The sequence below is a fragment of the Pygoscelis adeliae genome, unplaced genomic scaffold (genome assembly GCF_000699105.1).
Source record: "Pygoscelis adeliae isolate BGI_AS28 unplaced genomic scaffold, ASM69910v1 Scaffold270, whole genome shotgun sequence".
Taxonomy (NCBI): domain Eukaryota; kingdom Metazoa; phylum Chordata; class Aves; order Sphenisciformes; family Spheniscidae; genus Pygoscelis; species Pygoscelis adeliae.
Genome location: NW_008823916.1, coordinates 1,155,548 through 1,173,545, shown reverse-complemented (window position 1 = coordinate 1,173,545; position 17,998 = coordinate 1,155,548). Strand labels below are relative to the sequence as shown.

The 17,998-nt window shown below is 50.7% G+C and overlaps 1 protein-coding gene across 1 annotated transcript in view; it reads left to right on the top strand.

Moving 5' to 3' along the window:
• Nucleotides 1-17,998, top strand: part of ASTN2 (astrotactin 2) — a 308,249-nt gene that overhangs the window by 85,173 nt on the left and 205,078 nt on the right. Inside the window, 1 exon segment of the mRNA XM_009319305.1 lies at nt 6,661-6,828. Coding sequence (XP_009317580.1) covers nt 6,661-6,828 — 168 coding nt within the window.

Sequence of the window (17,998 nt, the reverse complement as noted above, 5' to 3'; positions counted from 1 at the left end):
AAACCGTATCAGCGTGGATCAAAGGGATTCCGAGACAGTTTTATGGCGCAAACGCTCTTTGCATGAGGAACTAATAAGATTCTGGAGGCTGAAGTACATTATGTTTTTATCGTGCCTTTGACGGGCTTGTGATCCTGTGCTCGGCTCTTCCCTGTGCCGGCCCGGCTCCCGTGGCCACATGCCTGCTGCAAGCGCGCCTGGCTGCCAGGGCAGCTTGGTTTGCAAGGGGAGGCAAATGTCTCTTCCTTTCTCCTTTGCAGGATTCATCAGAAAAAAGCCGGGGGGATTGGTGTTGATATTTGGATGGTGTCAGCAGGGGCCAGTTCAGAGCTGGGAGTTGTTGCATCCTGAGAGAGGCAGGATGCGCCCACCGCTGGGGAGGTGGCATCCAGCACCTGCTGAGCTTCTACCAACACCATTTACCCTCTGATTTGGGAGGGATGGTGAGGGAAGACTACAGTAAGGCACAGCATCTTTGACCAACTAACCTGCTCCCTTCCCAGGTGGAGAGATGCAGAACATTGACTTCCGCATCTGCAGGATGAGACCCTGCCTGCTTGCGGCGTGGTGGTGGGTCAGTCCCAGGAAGCTGACGTACGCTATGCTTGCTTTCGAACAAGAATTCGTGGGATACCTGCAGCAGCTATGATGCAGCAATGCAGTGAGGATTTTTGGAGGCTGCTTAGCTAAGAACGTGCTGCTTCACTTTATCGTTCTCCCAACGAGTAGCATTGCTGGTGTGCAGTCTCTCGGTGAGTGGGTGGTAGCTTTCCTCGGTCCTGTGGCGTATTAACTTTGCGCATGCTGCCTCTTGGTTCTGTTTTCTGCCATCCTGGGAGGATATTGGGTCTTGGTGCTGGCTGAAAAATCTCCATTCACACACACTTTATGTTTTTTAAAGCTTATCATAACTCATCTGTCATATACTTCATGGCGTGATTAGATTTAGGCTGGATTCCCCCAAATCCTTGTCCAATATCTAGAGAACATCACTGAGAAAGAGACCCAGGCTGGAGCATGGGAGTTGGGAGATATGGAGCATTAAGGAGAAGCTTTTCTTTAGGAGTCTAATTTCCGTCTCAGCTATTGCTGGCCCAGATGCCTACTGAGGACGGAGATGTGCTGTTACTAACGCCTGCACAATTATATTGTCTAATAACGTCATGGGAGATCTTGTTGCTGCGTGAGCTTGACCACAAGGTAGGGGTGGGAAGATGCTGTCTTCCTTGGGTTTGGGAAAAGGTGTCCAAGTCATCACCTGCTGAATAAAGTTAAATCCGTGCATTGCTTGTCAGAAGTTCAGCCCTGGCAAAATTGAGACCGACTGCCAAGAAAACCCAAAGAAAGAGCCTGTCAGCATGATCAAGAAAGTGCAATTTAACAATTAAAATGTAACCCTGCTCCTCCCACAGGAAAGATGCTTCTAGTCTGAGCTGTAATTACATACAGATTTGTATCACTAATTTGCTTCTGCTTTGCCAGAGTGAAAAAGCTCTGGCAGGATTGACAGTGTTTCTAAGGGATGGGGGTTTCTGGGTTTGATCATCAGCGGGTTGGGGAGCGCTGGCATTAGCAGCCCGCGGCGGCGGTGCAAGTAGTTCGTGTGCTGAAAATACATCCTGGAGTCAAGCACTGTGTGCGATATTAACTGTATGCATTTCGGCTGATGGAAGACTAAATGAAAGGCGTGTCTATAGGCTTTTGCTGTTTTAAAAACTTGCTATCATAACTTTCTGTTTAGGCATTTCATCTTGTTCAAGAGCAAAACCATTTGAAAAAGAAGATGAAGTGGATAGCTTGAATTTTAACCCGGTGTGATACTATCCCTGGTTTCAATTTAGAATGACGAATTAAGAGTTCGACTTCGAAGAATTTAAATTATTCCAAAATTACCAAGTTTTGCACTGAGCAGGAGAGGGGTGGTAAAGCTGAGCACCGTGCTAGTCTGTGGGTGCAATCCTGCACCCAGCCCGGTTTGCTTGCTTAGGTCAGTATATGTGTGTCCTGGAAATCCAACGTCTGGTTGGCTCTTCTGCATTTTCTGACAGAAATTTAAGAAGCAGAAGTTTGCATTCCCTGGGACCAGGGCAGGAGAGCGAGAGCTGATCCATGGAAGGAGCTGACAGGGGAGGAGTTTTCTTTTTGGGAAATGTTCTTTCAAGTTTAACAAGGGGAAAAAAAAGGTCTTTAAAGAAATCAAATAGGGTTATTCTTTGTACCTATAGAATGGACCAAGAGGGATAATCCTTCCTCTAGCATTTTGAAAAAAAATTCTGTAATGAGATTATAATTGTACGATAGTATAGGGTTGGATACATTAATAGCAACCTGTAGTATGACCTCCCATGGCTTTCCAACACAAAATAGTAATTTTAGATGAAAGGGAGTTTCGTTGGCCAAGATACAGCGAATGAACCAAAGAAGACAAAAAGAGCAGAGGGAGGAAGAAATAGAAATTCTTCAAAAAAATTATTTTTTGATCTCTTCCCTTGAAAACAAGAGAGAGCAAGAGAAAGGAAAAGCCAAACCCTTTTGGCTGCCTTTTGGGCTCTTTGTTCTTTTCCCTTGTTAGATATCTATTCTCAGCTGTTTTATCCTGTTGTGTTCTGGAAAATGATTTTTGAAATGTCAAAACTTCAAGCCTCTTTTGTCAAGGCTTAAGCAGTTCCACTGAACTCTGAAGGAGACCCCAGCATGAGAGACATGAACTTTCGCTGCTGCCTTAACTGATCTGGCTTTGATCAGCATTGAAGAAGGAATGGGGGGGGAACACATGCATGCAAAAACCCAAACAAATCAATCCCCCGAAGTGCTGGTGGACCTCATAGAGCCGGGAGGCAGTTGTGTAGCCGTGTACGGATGTTCTCCATGGCATTGCAATGCTGCTCTACCGCGTAGACTGGCTCGTAAAGCCAACAGCACTCAAGGGACATGTCCAACAATGGGCGTTCCTGGGAGGAGGTGGTGGTGGTGGGTGGAGAGCTGCCATTTCATTGTTGTATTCCCTTGTTTGGTTGATGGTTGCTTTACCCTGGGGCCTAAATGTCTCCATTTAAGCAGGGGTTCACCAAGTTTTTCAGTAGGAAGCTCAAAACTTGTGTCCAGGAGGACACCTGGGAGGGGATGGGGTTAGCAGTAGAGGACAGCAGGGTGGACAGTCTCTCTGGGTCTTTGGAAAGTGTCTCTGCTGGGATCTGCTCCCGGGGTTCACAGGCAGCAGCTGTAGGTGTGCATCAAACTGTAGGTTGGGTGCGGGTGTAGGGTGATTCGGTGGGATCTGAGGTCCTCGAGGCAGGTTTTCAGAGGGTGGTTGGAAGAGGGGTCCTACCCCCCGCTGCCCCGGCTCTGTGAGCCCCTCGGGTTCCCTATCACCCCCCTTCCCTCCACCTTGATTTCCCTCCATTGAGGGAATATTGGTGAAAACAAACCTGGCTGATGTTCCTGGCAAGCTAAAGATGTTTGAAACGGCTCTTGCTTAGAAAATGTTTGTTCTCGGTAGCTTCTAAAAGGATTTGATACTCAACCTGCCCTTACCGAGCTTTTCAAGATGGTTTTGATATGTGCGTGCTGGTGACTTTTGAAAACTGTTTTCTATGTGTGGATTCTTTGAAAATAAAGAGAAAAATTGTGTGAAAAGGCTTTGAAATCTTCAGAATTTTAGCTTTCAAAATATTTGTAAAACGCCTTTTCCTGTTATTTTTTTCTCAGGCAAGCTATAAAGAGATCAAGGTTGGGATGTTTGTTTGTATTTTCAATGGGAGTGAAGGTGATGAGAGTGTTTGTGAACATCTCTAAAAATCTTACCCAGCTGAGCTGTGATACACTCAGCTTCAAAGATGTGAGAAGTTCCTTGCTGGAGTTGTCCCCTCCTTCCTCCTAGGAAGGAAGGAAAGTGTTTACAATTAACTAAAACCTTTCATTTCTCCAGGTTGGGTTTTTTTTTTCCTTAGACTGAAGTAGAAAAGCCTCCATTTTAGACTGAACTTGAATTCAGGGGTTTTGGATTCAAATGTTTTCACTTCTGCTTTTTTTTTTAAACTTTTGGTATTGAGGATGATTTCTCAATCAGACTTACTAAAATCAAAATAAGTAATTAATCTTGAAAATGCCAGGACTTTTTTATTTAAGTTACAGTTGCATTATATTTGGGAAGGTCTTTCTCTGTACAGAGTATGGCAAAGCTTGATCAATTTGCAAATTATTTGAAGTTTCCCAAATTTGTGGTTTTACGTGGACACCAAACTTCTGCTGAAAGAGAAGTTACTGGCTCCTCACCGGGTGTCACATTTCGGTGTTGATTTAGGAGGTACTTCCATAAATAGATAGTTTTGGGGTTTTTATACTTCCAGCAGCAAACAGGCTGGGTTATCCAAAGAAGATGAAAATCTGGCAGCAAGGCCATGAATGTTCTCCCTCCTCAGCTCAGCACGTGGGGCTGGGGCTGGTGGGGAGCTCCAGAACTCACCCCTTCATCGCCCACACGGACCATGGCGTCCCCTCTGTGTAGCAGCTCCTGGGCCAGAATGCTCTGCCAGCTTGAGTCACCTTCGTCTTTACAAATACCAATGATATGACTGTTTTATGTCTGATTTGCTTCCGTTACTTTCAGGCTGGCTGTATTTAACTAGAAGTGGGGTTCATTACGTAGGGATTTAATCGAGAGCTCTTCAGTCTTCGGGTGCAGAGGGAATTGTCTGTAGCTGAGCCTCAAAATGTGCTTACATGCCTCCCAAGCCTCACTCTTTATTAGGGAACTACAAAAATAAGGAAGAAAGCAAGACTGACGGGTTACTGTATAGACACGTACACATAGTAAACACTCCCAGTGGGTTCATGATGCATTTCTGTTTGGTAAGATAAACCAGCAACAGTTATCATTGGTATTTAAAACTATTTTTAAATATTCATGGAAAAGAATGATAATTAGAAATAAAATTACGTGGCTCTAAGGTACTTCTTTGTGCTCAGTGTTTCGATGCTTTCCACTGGTGCTGCGGAGTTTACCCAGCAATTTACTGCTGCCGCGTGTCTGATTGAGATGTATCCTGCAGCCTTGGTGATGCAGGCTCCTGCCTTGCTGTGTCTCCAGAGCAGCTGGATCCTGGATGTCTAATTTTCATTTGCTTGAACAGTCAGTAGCTTGGCAGCCTCCATTGGCTGGGAGTGTAGAGACGTGTCTGTGAATATGTTTATGGTGTATAAACGGTGTAAGTGTCGAAGATTTGAATTCATGTGAAATTAGGGCCCAGATTTGTACGGTGGTGAGATCTCAGGATGCTTCAAAATGGGGTCGCTCACTGGGGTGCTTGACTTCAGGCTTTGCTTTTTTTTATCCTCTGCGTGGATAATGTGGCATGGGATGAGGTTTAGAAGGGCTCCTTCTTGCTAAAGCATCAGTGATTCTCTTCAAAAGGAAATCAGGAGTTTGTGTTCAAGCAGGTTCATGTGGGGTGGTTGCTGCTATGGTTTTTTGTCCTGCTTTTTTAATTGCTTGGCTTTCATTGAGCTAAGATCTTATGCAGTGCTTAGAAAAATGATGTCCCAGTCCTTTACTAAGTGATACAAGCCCAAAAGTTTCATGAAAATACACCCTGGCTCTACAGACTTGCCATTCTTGGGTGATCGCTAAGAAGGATTTGAATCTTCAGATAGTGATTGCAAATTTTGCTCACGTTTGCAAGTCCTAGTGCTTAGTGGAAGGATGGCTGTGGGTTCCTGGGCTACCTGGCAGTTCCCCTTGCCCACTCCTCTTTGAAGGTTTCTTCTCCCGTGTTTTTAGAGGCTTTTACCCTGGTAACTTCTGCAAAACACCATTTAATGGCAGAGGGCTTTTGGCTCCTCTCTGATCTGCGCAGCACTATTATGGAGGCAGTCTTACAATCAATGTAATTGAAGATCAGAGTTAATGAGGACCTCTGCGCCTGCAAAATCCCCCAAGCGATGCTGGGCCTCAGATGTTAGATAAGGAAATGATTGGGCTGAACTGAAAATCTATTTGGCTAATTAGATGATGCATATTCCCAGATGCCAGTGGGGAAAAATACGTTTCACAAAATAAAGAAACACAAGATTTTGTAAGAAAAGATTTTTGGCAGGAATTCACTTCTAACTCTCAGAAGGGAGAGGGTGAGGGAGCGTCTCTGATACGAGACCACTCATACGAGAAGTTGTGTGTTGGGCCAATTCACTCACCTTCAACTGAAGAACTGAAGTGGGAACAGCCCGTGCTGCCGCTGCCCATCTGGGTCCTGAGCCTGGCATCCAGGCAGCTCGTGGACACCACCTGCATGAGCTGGGGAAGCGATGCTCCGATCTGATGGATCAGAATCGTTACATTGGTCCATATTTCTGCAGAGATCTGAGAATCAAATCTAGTATCTTGTGATGCTGAATAGGGTAGGGGTAGGGGTAGGTGAGTGTCTGGACAGAGGAGTATTCCAGCTGGTGGACCATTTGTTGGGGCTCATTTGTATGGAGAGGAATGATCAAATGAAGTTCTTCGGGTCCAAGTGTTGGTGAACTTGGTATTATTTTGCTGATCTTGACATCACAGCAGCTCCTGAGGAGTAGAGTGTTCTGATATTGGGCCAAAACGCGTGTTTGTTTGTTTGTTTGTTTAATTTTTACACTCACTTAATGCACTTTTTTCCCACCCTCCAGGCAGCAGCTTCGTTGTGAGCGAGGGGAGCTACTTGGATATCTCTGACTGGCTTAATCCAGCCAAGCTGTCCCTCTACTATCAGATCAATGCCACGTCCCCCTGGGTGAGAGACCTCTGTGGACAGAGGACCACTGATGCCTGTGAACAACTGTGTGACCAAGAGACAGGTAAGGGAGGCCGGGGAAGAGTGAAGACCTTGCAAAGCTTGGAGATGTGAGGGAGAAGGTTTGTGTCTGGGTACTTCAATGCCCGCTCGGCTCACCTCTGCATTAGCCTGGTGTTAGGCACAGAGGACCAAGAGGTACGAGCAGGGTCACACAGTGGTGACCCCCATCAGCAAAGTATCAAGGTGGGCACAAGGATGGGGATTCAAAATGGTGGACCTATCAGTTCTTTGGTGTGGGTGGCAGTTACAGGCACACGGAGTTTATCTGCTTCTAAGTTGTGCTATTTTGCTGTCCCGTCTGGAAAACCTACTTGTGAGCTTGCCCTATCTCCATCCCTTTTTTTTTTTTGACCAGTCCACCACAGCACTATGTTTCCCATCAGTGCTCCTGCCTGATGGTCACCTAGGTTGGATCTCTCCTCCAGCCCTTCCTCGTGGAGTTGTGAAGTCTGCCATCTTTCCTCGTCTGTAAATGACCTTTTTGCTGAGCATGTTCTGCTTGCACGCAAAGGCTGCCTCCATGAGGCAGCAGCCAGCCCTGCTGGGACTCTGAGATGTGGGGCCGGGCAAAGGAGAAGTTGTCACCTTTCGTTCTGGCCCATGTGCTCCTGGGTGACAAACGAGGATCCTGCAGTGAGCCGGGAACACAGAAAACAGCAAATGTGCTACTAGTGAATGAAGGCAGGGGGTCTGCGCGGGTGGGAAATCAGTACGTGACCCCAGCCCAACGGCTGGCCCTCAGGAAGTGACATCTCCTCAGCTGGTGCAGGTGACAGGACCTTGCACGGGAAGGTGGCTCGGGGACTGTGCTGGTTTTTCATAACACAGAGCGTGCCATGCCCTCTGCGGCGGTGAGCATTGCTCCTGCTCCCCAGTGCCTCGCCGCGGGTGGGACGCCTTCTTGGTGGTATGGAGACAAGTGGCCCTGTTGCTCCCGTCGTGCTCTGCATCTAAGGAGCATGCAACCCCCCCGCCTCCTTGCAGAGAAGTACTGTTCCCAGGTTAGCCCTGGCTCTCCGCGTGAGCCGCTTCCCTCCTCTCTAAGGGAGGGAAAATGAGAAAATGAGAGTTTCTCTGCTACCTGTGTTTGTGCATGAGACTCGTGGCTGCGAGTAGGGATGTTGGTTTCTGGTTTTGCCAGGGGCTTTGAGGAGGGATGGCTCACAGAGGAGAAGGCTTTTTCTAAGCCTCCTACTGCCACAAACTGTGCTGTTAATACATGGCACCTTGAGAGGAAGAAACCCTCCTGGGTCATGAACACACCATGGGCTAGCGAGGGTGACCCTGTTCTCATCCCTCCCTGCTCAGCTGAGATGCAAATACTGAACTTGGTCTCAAAAACCCATTTTCCTGGTCCAACCAGTGTTCTTTTTTAGTACTCCTGTTTCTGAAGGCTTGTCTGCACAGAGGCACTGGCAGGCATCGTTGCAGCAGGATAATTACCTGGATGAATTCCCCATGTAGACAAGCCCTGGTCATCACCTACAGTCCCAAGGAGGTCTGGGAGGTGGCAGCAGCCACCCTGGCAGATGGAGATGATGCAGGAGGAGGCTCTTCTCATCCAGATGTCACAGAGCAGAAGGATCGTTTCAGGCACTGGTGAAATGAAGCCACCTCTGCAGGAGAGGGAGGATGCATTCAGCTCTCCCCTGGTTCAGGGGAAGAGGAGAGAAAAAAACCTGTGTCCAACAGAAACCGCGGTGAGACCGTGTGAAACCAGACGGTGACTTCCCCACTGGAAGAGCCCCGAGGCTCTGCTCGCCAGCCCCACGCCATCCTTGGCAGCGAGCAGAGCTGGTTTAATCCTTGCATGGCCTCCGCTGTGAGGAGCGGCTGTTTTCCCAAGCTGGCCCAGCTGCTGCTCCCCCTGCGTCCCCAGCTTGCCAGAGCAGCTTGTCACTCTCGCTGGATGCCCCATGCTTGAGCAGGATGTGTCAGATCACGTTTGCAGGGAAGGGAGAGATGCTCGTTAGCCCAGGAGGTGCTCTGCTCCGGCACCGCGCTGGATCCTAACCTCGCTAGCTGCTCTGCAGCTCCTGTCCCTGGTTCCCATCCTCCCTGCTATACCCATGGTGGAAGGTGAGGGCAGAGCAGCCTTGACCTGAACTTTCAGGTTCCTCACCCGAAATCTGTCGATCGGCTTCTTCCCTCTCTCTCCAGCCTGGGAGTTTGCACGTGGATAAAGCAAAACCTTTCTCCAGTCTATGCCAGTTGGATCCATAGGGGTAGAGCAGGACTGGCGGGTGGGGCTGCTGATTTTCAGAGCCTAAATCTAGGACTCCCTTAAGAGGTCCAAACTTCATAAGAGCTGAGCAACCACCCACTGAAAATCAGGCCTTTGGAAGTACCTATTTGACACCCTACCCCAGGACATAGCCCCAGGCACCACTTACGTTCATCACCGTTGACCAGCCTTTAGCTGGTAAGAAGTTTCCATGCCAGGCTGGGAGGAGGATGTAACTCTGTGATGCACTGCATGTATTTTTAGATTTATTTTTATTAATGTCGTTCTATTTTTAAGGGTGATTTATTTTTATCACCGTGAGAGAGGCAGGCCTGTGGTTTTACTATGGGACATAAATCCTGCCCAGATTTCAACCTTTTCAGGTCAGGGATTTTATCATCTCTGCGAGCATCCCAAGCGATGGGTGCTGGGGGTTTCCCCTGCCCTCTGTCCTCTCGGGCTGGGCGAAGCGTCCATGAAGAGGATGGACTGAGGTTTGTCCTGCCTGGAGGATGAAAGCCTTGAAGGTTTCCCCTGTGAAGAGCAGCAGAGCCAGCTTTGAGGTCCTACAGCACATTTATAGCTAATCTGATTTCAGCCTTACCCTTGGAGCCACTCTCTGGCAGTGTGGATACAGCCTTGTCCCAAAGCATCCCTGCCCCTAGGTGTAGGCAGACCTCTGCGGGCAGTGCTCGTCCTCAGTGGCAGTGCCACGGGTTCCTGGCAGATGTTTGGACAGAGGCCCCCAGGTCACGTATGCTCTGTCTGGTGAGACTCGAGCTCTTACCCCTTCCCAGCGCTGAAGACCTCTTCTGGGCTGGAGTTTTATATAAGATCTGTCTGTACAATGTGCTGGCTCGTGACTCCAGCCACCAAGTACTACTTCAGTACGAATAAGAATCCGCACTGAAAACGGAGGCTCTGAAACACTAGGGAATGCCAAAATACATTTTGCTTGCCTGACCTTAATTTGCCTTCCCTTGTGCCTTTGCCGTGTGACTCACTCTTTAATTAAATGATTGCTGCCCCCTGACAAATTTCAAACCTGCGTTGCAAAGCACCAGCTCATCAGAGCTTTTCAGAGGGAGCACCAACATCTGCACATGAGCAAAATATCATCTTTCTTCTTCCCCCCTGCCTTGGAAACGGCCAAGCCGGTTGGTCTGGAATGTGACTGCAAATGCATAAGTAAATGGATGCTGCTGAGGGTCTTCCCCCTGCAGACGCTACACGGTGGCCGTGCCCCAGCTGCCACGTCGGATGGGACAGGTACCTCTCCGGGGTCAGGATGCAGTCCTCGGCTGAAGAGGTTCAGCCAAAACGCTCCATCCTCTTGGCAGGTGCTGACTGTGCTGCTTGAAGCAAGAATGGGGAAGGTTTCTCATCTTCTGGGCCTTGCAGTCAACTCTCCTCACTCTCCGTGTTTTGGACGGACGTGGAGTATGTTGCCAGCGCCACCGCTCGTACCATGTGCTGGGATACCTCTGCGTAAAATCCAGGAGCGCTGTTGTTCCACTGGCCTCCTTTACCAGCACCGCTAACATTTATGAGAGCCTCCGTTTTCGGCAGCGTATACAGATCCTGATTTGTGAGCACAATTACCTGCTTTGTATGCACAAAACTGATTCACATGTACATTCTGTGGGCATCGCTTAAGAGACCTGCTGGAGAATCAGTCCCTTAGGGCCAAATGTTGGAAAAAACAGCCTCTGATTTTGTGCTGTCAGGCTTGCCGGAGCAGTGGCATAAATGAGATGGATAGCTACCTTGATTAGCAGGTGCAAATGTGTTGAATTTTTTTTCCCCCATCTATAAATCAGGCACTTCCCCATTGAAATTCTCTCCTTTGCATCCACAATTGATGGCACCCCCCAAAGCAGTAGGCACACGCTTGTAAGGACCAAATGAGATGTGGTAGCGAAGGGTCTTTTCTGGAAATTGGCAGGAGGGAAAAAAAGGGTTTCCATCATCTTCCAAATGGGCTAGTTTGTCACCAGAGCCGCAGATGGTGATCCTGTCTGGGTAGGACAGGGGTCTTGTGGGCAGGAGACAGATGAAAGTAATTTTTAAACAGAACCATTTTTTAAAGGCAACCTGTTAAGGGGATTTGGAGGTTGCAGAGCTGAGCATGTAAATCAGGAGATGACCAACCTTTGAGGGTGTATTTGTGTTTATGAAAACAGCCATTTTGTCCGATAGTTCAATTTAATATCAGGCAGCTTTTGTGCACATCAAGTAATATTTGTTTGTTCTTGCGCACTTCTGCTATTTTCGCTGTTGGAGGAGCCTAGTGTCTTTATTGACTTAGACTTTTATAAGATGAGGTTCTGTCTCTCTAAGGTATGTAGTTTAATAACTTGGTCAAAAACCATGTAATATACGATTTCTTTTCATGTGGCGGCACAGCTTGCCTTGTGCACCAAGCAGGGCAGGAGGCAGTTAACTCCCAAGCTAATGTAGCTTTGGGCTGAAGTGTTATACATAAACAGCAATCAAAATGCATGCCTGCGAGGGGGCTGAGTTAAGGTTATCTGCGCTGTCTTTACGTTCTCATTTTCTGCCAGTAGAGTGTTTAATCCTGCAGCTGCTAATGTTCTTGTAATGGCATTTCTGTGCTTGTCTAAAGACCACGGAGAGGGGGGAAGAGGAATGAGTTTTGCTGTACGGAGCTGCTCCTGGGCCCGTCTCCCCGGCTTGACCTGTCCCACCAGTGCTGCAGGAGGTGGCTTCTCACCCCACCATGGTCAGCTCTGGGACAGCGGTCACCCCAGAAGATGACAGCCATGGCACTGGGGACTGTTCACCCTCGAGACCTCTCGCTGCTTCCTTGCATCAGCCGCACACGTGTGCCCAGGGAGAGCTTCCTCGGCGGCTGAGCAGATGATAATGAGAATAACATCCATGCAGAGCATAAACCCAGACGCAATCCTCAGAAGTTAAGCTTGCGCTTAAGTGCTGTGATGGATCTGGGTGAAGAGGGTGCCTTGCAGCGAGGGGAGAGGACGGATAACTGTCAGATTTACTCCAGGTTTTCCCTCCATACTCTGTGGCAGGTTGCCCGGGCAGGAGCCACCTTCCCTGTCTCGTTCCTTGAAAGCTAAACCGCATTTACTGAAATTGCATTTCTCGTCAGGATGAAGCAGAGACCCAGGTTTGGAAAGCACCATCCCCGAAGGCCAGGAGTAGCAGATAGCAAGGGCAAGAAGAGAAACTTTTCAGAGAGCTTTACCGGCTTTACCAGGAGCCAGTGCTGCCGCTGTGGTTGTTGGAGGAGCCACGGCCTCGGACGGGGGCCAACCTTACTAGAGGAGCAGCTCTCTGAAGACGCTTCACTTGTTAATTGAAGTTGGGAATTTAATGAACTATTAAGACCCTTGTTCATCCTCGCCTGTGTTTAATTTTCTCCGAATCTCTTTCTCAAAAGAGGCCCTTGCTCTGCCATCCCACAGGGGCACAGCAAACTCTTTAAGGAAGGGTTTTGTTGCAGGGTTTTTTAACTTTCCTCTCATCTGTACCTCTGTTGATGGGAAACCCTGGTGCCAACCATTGTGCAAATGTGTGTCTTGTCCCGTCCCTGGCGAGCTCACCCTTGTCATCGCACCGCTGGGAGCCGCTCCTCCCAGGGGAGCTGCACCGGGGCACCTGAGCAGCTGTGAGACGCTGTGCTTGCACCCCCAGCAGCCAGTTTGAGGCCAGCACGGGGAGTGCTGCTAGCAGATAGCTTGGTGTTTTGTTGGGTTTTTTTAGGCCAGACTGCAGGCAGAGAAACTCCCGCCTGCGGGAGGACTTGGTGGCTGAGATTTCTTGTGCGGTTCCCAGGGTTTGCATTTCCCTGGTAGAGTAATCATCCCTGGGCAGGAGGGCTGGCAGCAAGGAGGGGGGCCCACACAGGCACCTCCCTGTGGGTTATCACAGCTCTAGGGGGGGGTGCAGGGGTGCAGCCAAATCTGCCTGCACAGGGGTTCCTGTAGGCAGGGAGGGAGACGGGCCAAGGCAGCGAGCATCGCACGTGGTTTGGAGACAGCGGTGGGGACCGTCAGGCCATGCTGTGCCCCCGAGGGAACGCTGCAGCCTCCTCTTGCACTGAGGGTCCGGGGTGCTCTGCAGTGGTGAGGAGGCTCTCCGCCTGTGAGAGATGCCCACGGGGCCAGAGCATGCGCTTCAGGTGGTTGAAGGACATGGGGTTTGATTCACCCTTGTCAAACTTTCTGTGGGTGCTGGATGAAGAGGTTGTTCCTCTGCCAGGAGCTCATAAACCTTTCACAAAGGATAAATCGATGCAGTGCTTCCTCTGGACGAGACTGTGAGGCCTTGACAGCTGCATTACAGGAGGTTTGTGGCCATGGCCGTTGGAAGGATGGGGTGACTTGTGTTGATCTGTTGGTGGCTTGTGCCACACAGCTGGTGCTCAGGGCTGCTGCTGGTGGTCCTGGGCATTGCCACCACCTTGGAAGGGACATGTTGGGGGACAGCAGAGCTGGGGGCAGCATGGGGTGCTCCCACATGGTGGCAGGAGGCAGCCCATGAGCCCAATGGGGGAGCACCCAGGTCCCCTCTGCCCTGGCAGGGGCTCCTGGGCAGCAGCTCCTGCTGTGGGCAGTGGTGACGACAAGGGGCCATGGCCCTCACCAAGCACCAAGCTGGAGGCTGGGACAGCAGCGCCCAGGCAGGAGACGCTGTTTGCAGCCGCCTTTGCTCCTGGCGAGGGGATTTGGGCCGTGCAGCTTGAGCTGCTGATGGGGGAGCAGGCTTTGCATCCTGGCAGCAGGGAAGGAGGGGGGACCCGCCACTCCTCCCGCTTTGGAGCAAGCTGGTAACCCTGGAGATGGCTCTGTGCTCACCCAGAAGAGAGGGGCTTTGTGCTGCAGCCCCGCAGCAAACACTGCTGCAGTCAGGGTGGGCAGCCGCTGCACACAACGGCCGCCTCTGTTCACCAAAAAATGCTCGGTCTCGGCTTGCCGCCCGGCGCCTACCTCTCTCTGCAGACCCTTTCTCCTCCTGTGCCATGGTGGGTGGGAGGAGGAGAAGCAAGAGGTGGTGTTGGAGGGACAGCTGTGCTGGAGCTCGCCCCGCCGCCAGGATGGCAACTCTGCGGGGAGGATGACCCAGCTGGGCTGTGGAGCTGAGGGTGGCTGGGGAAGTGGTGCTGCAGCTCCCTGGCACCAAGGCTGCTTTGCTGAGCCGTGTCCCCTGGTGTGTGTCCCCAGAGAGGAGTGTCCGCCCTTGGGTGCTGACCTGAAAAGCTGGGGCCAGGTTGTGCATCACTTGGGGTGGGAGAGGCAGCCCCGAAGCAGGCGTGAGCATGTACGTTCACTGCTCACGCAGGTCGAAAGGCACGTGTTTGTAGCCCTGCAGCCTCCGGGAACAAACTGCCACCCCAGCTGGGGTTGGGACTTGTCCCTAGGACTGTGCTTTCATGGCAGGGGCATGGCCCTGGCACAGCAGGGCATCCCTCCGGGACGAAGGCAAATGCCAGGGGTGGAGGTGCTGCCGTGGAGAAGGGAATCGTGGACACCGGCAGTGCCAGGAGAGGGTTGATGAGCCACAGGTTTGCTCCACCACTGCCAAAGCCCCTCTGGCTCCTTAAATAAAAATGCCAATGACAGCAAAGAGCAGCTTCCCCGAGAGCACAGGGACTCCGGGAGCCTCTGCTTTGTGCTGTGCACTGGGCGTGTGGATTAGGGGGATCTTGCAGCATTATCACTGCAGATTGCCTCTCTCCCTAACGACACTAACAGGATTACCCTGGCACGCTGGCGGTTCGTTCCGCAGCCCTGCTCTGCTGCTCCCCAGGCAGAGCGCAAGGGACGGCCAGGAAGATGCGGATGCAGCATGAGACCCCGTTTCCCCTTTCAGGAGGAGCAGCAGCACGGTACAGTGGGCAAAATGGAAGAATAGTTCTGCAACTTCCAGCTTAGATATATAAAAAAAAAGAGAACTAAAGCCTCCAGCTGTGCTGGCTGAGATGCAGCAGGGGCTGGAGGGCTGTTTTCCTCCATGTACTTTGCTTTGCACCGTGCTTGTGTCACTGGAGGTGATGAGCTCGAATGTGGCTTGCGTTAGATTTGTTTCCTTCAGGCATGAGAGAGCCTCAGCATGGGCCAACCCTGAGCCAAAAGCCACGGATGCTAGCAATGCTAATGATGGCTGCAGACTGCTCCAGCCCTGCCCTTCTGCAGCTCTAGCACTCAAGCTGGTGTGAAGCGTGGGCAATGCGAGAAGCCCTTTGCTCAGAAACTGGCAGAGGAAGGTCACGTCTGCACGCGGAAACCAGGTCGATGTGCCCTTAGCTTGCCCTGTTCCTCCAGGTCAGCTCCAGCTTCTTCTCACTTCCCAGCTGAGGGCAGGAGCGATGCCTGCAATGTCGTGGGGCCAAAGGGAGCTCGAGCTGCATGGCCGCTTCTCCAGGTGCCACAGGCTGGGCTCCCCGCTCCTGCCCGGCCTGAGCTGCCAGTAGTCCCCTCCACCAGCCTCCATGGGGATGAAGGCACAGCAGGAGGGAGGTTGCAGGTGAGATGTGTTTGGGGATGTGTCCTCCTCGTTCAGACAGAGGTTCAGGTTCACCTTCCCTGAGCAGAAACCAGCATGGAGACCCCGTGTCACCTGTAATTAGTCATGGCAGTGCCGTCTTTGATGAGATTTTGTGTAAGTGGGGAGAGGGGAGGAGGGGAGGATGGAGAGCAGTGCTGTGGGTGCTGCTGTGTTCCCATGGCCTCAGCTCTCCCCTCGCCCTTCCATGTAGCTGCACGTGTCGCATGAATAACATGTTTTCTGAGCCTCCTGCTAGAGCTGCAGTGTTGCATTTCCCGGTTTATGCACCTTGCCTCTGCAATGGCAGAGGTGTTTCCTCCCCCCCCCGAGTGTTTTGTTAAATAACACGCTGGAAGTATAACATGGGACCTCCAGAGCTGGGTGAGCAGCGATCCTTGCTTCCGCTGTAACAGTTCAAAATTTGCCGTGGATTATCCGACGCAATTTGTGGGTTATGAATCTGAAGGAGGAGGAAGGACCGCACACGCTTGTGTTTTTACCATGGGCAGAGTGCGGGTCGGTGGCTGCGGAAAGAGGATGCTTGTCACAGCGGTTTGTAGATCCTGATTCATTTGGCCTCCCGCAGCAGCTCAGCGCTGCGCAGAGGCGTGTGCAGGACCTGCGGAAATTGCATCCAGCTTCAGGTGCCGTTATTTGTCAAATTTGGTTATTTTGGTCGACTCTGGCTTTAAGCTCAGGTTGAATTCTAACAGCGCAAGCGATGCTGAGCGGATAACTTCACTCATCTCAGAAGCACGTGGGATTTAGTAGCTCTGAACAAGGGCATTGTTTTGGCTTTTGATGGTTTGGGTTTTTTTAACTGCACATTGAAATCTGCTCTTTAGAAAATACACTTACCCTAAAGAGGAGTTAGAGGTGTGGGAACCCCTGTTCCTGCCGCCCCAGGGACTTTACCGGGTGTTTCCCTGTCTGTGGGGATTAGCCTGGCTGGCTCAGCATCCTCCCTGGCTCACTATTGCGGGAGCCAGACAGAAAATAACAGAGTAGCTCAGGGGGCCAAAGAAGGAGGGGTGGATGCTCATGGGGAGAGAGCAAAAGCTCATGAAAACCTGTAGGAGCACAGCAGGTTCTGCTGAGTTTTTTTGGAAATGCCACTAATTGCCTGTTTGTGGTTCTAGATACAGAAACAGACCCTAAACCACCTGGCCCACGGAGATGGAGTCCTGCTCCTCCAGCAGATTGGAATGCTCAGCCGATCCCATGCTGGGAGAATTCTTAGCCAATTTCTAAAATTCTGCCAAAAGTGTGCAGATCTCCCTGGGGAAAACTGGTCCTGAGTGGTCCTGGTGAGGGGCAGGTTCCCATGGTCTCCATGCCCTGTGTGGCTCTCCCCAGTGTCCCACCTCTCTGCCGCCCTGGATCTCCTCCCCAGCTGGTGCCACCGTTTGCCCTCTCGCTTACCTTACCTGAAATAAACCTCCCAATAAACCTCCCAATAAAGCCTCCAGCACCAGCTGTAGCTGTTGAAACTCCAGGATTGGAGTCAATAAAATCAATATTCCCGCAGGTTGATAGAGTTTCTTCTTCCGACGCCAAACTGATGGAGCAGTAAACAAACCGGCGGACAAAATAAACTCTCCTGTGCCACAGGAAAGGGGTTCACCACCCCGGCACCTCCGGCCATCGATAAGGAGGGAGGCGTTCGGGCTGTTTGATGCCAACTTCTGTAGATGGTTTGTCCCTGCTTGCTCTAATTTCTGTGGCAGGAGCTGAGCGCGAGCCAGTGCCCCAAGACTCCCAGCTCTGCTTCGCAAGCACTTTGAGATGTCTCTCATTTGCAGAGCATATATTTGTTATGTAATAAGCGCCAGGAATTAATGATCTGCAGCACAGCTGGAGAAACTAGCATACTAAGCACCCAAGGAAAAAATAACTTTTCTTTTTTTAAAATCACTGATGGAGCCATTAGGACCCGTGTTTTCTTGCAACGAGACCGCCCCAGCCCCCAGGCACAGCTGAGCTGGAGCAGGGGCTGGCACCGCCGTCTCTCTCCCTACTTTTCCCTTTGGGAGAAGCAATGTTCCTGCCGCTCCTGTTATGAATCATGAGGTTAGCAGCTTTTGACAGATCATAAATCAGTGCTTCGAAGTCGCTAGGACAAATCCCAGGACATTTAATCTTTAATATTAGACGTGTTTAAGGCAGTGAATATTTCATGAAGGTGCTGTTGCATTTTAGCACATCATTAGCTGTCTCTTTTTTCCCCTCTTTTCTTTTTTTGCTGCCTCCCCCTTTCCAGGCGTCTCTTCCTCAAAAATCTCAGCGGTTGAACCCCTGTCTCGCTCCCTCCTGACAATAAAGCTCTTTACTGTAATCCCTGCAAAGCATTTTAAGAACTTGCTTAGGATCCCTATGAGCACGCAGGTCCCTGCCAGTCTGCGTTACCGCCGTGATG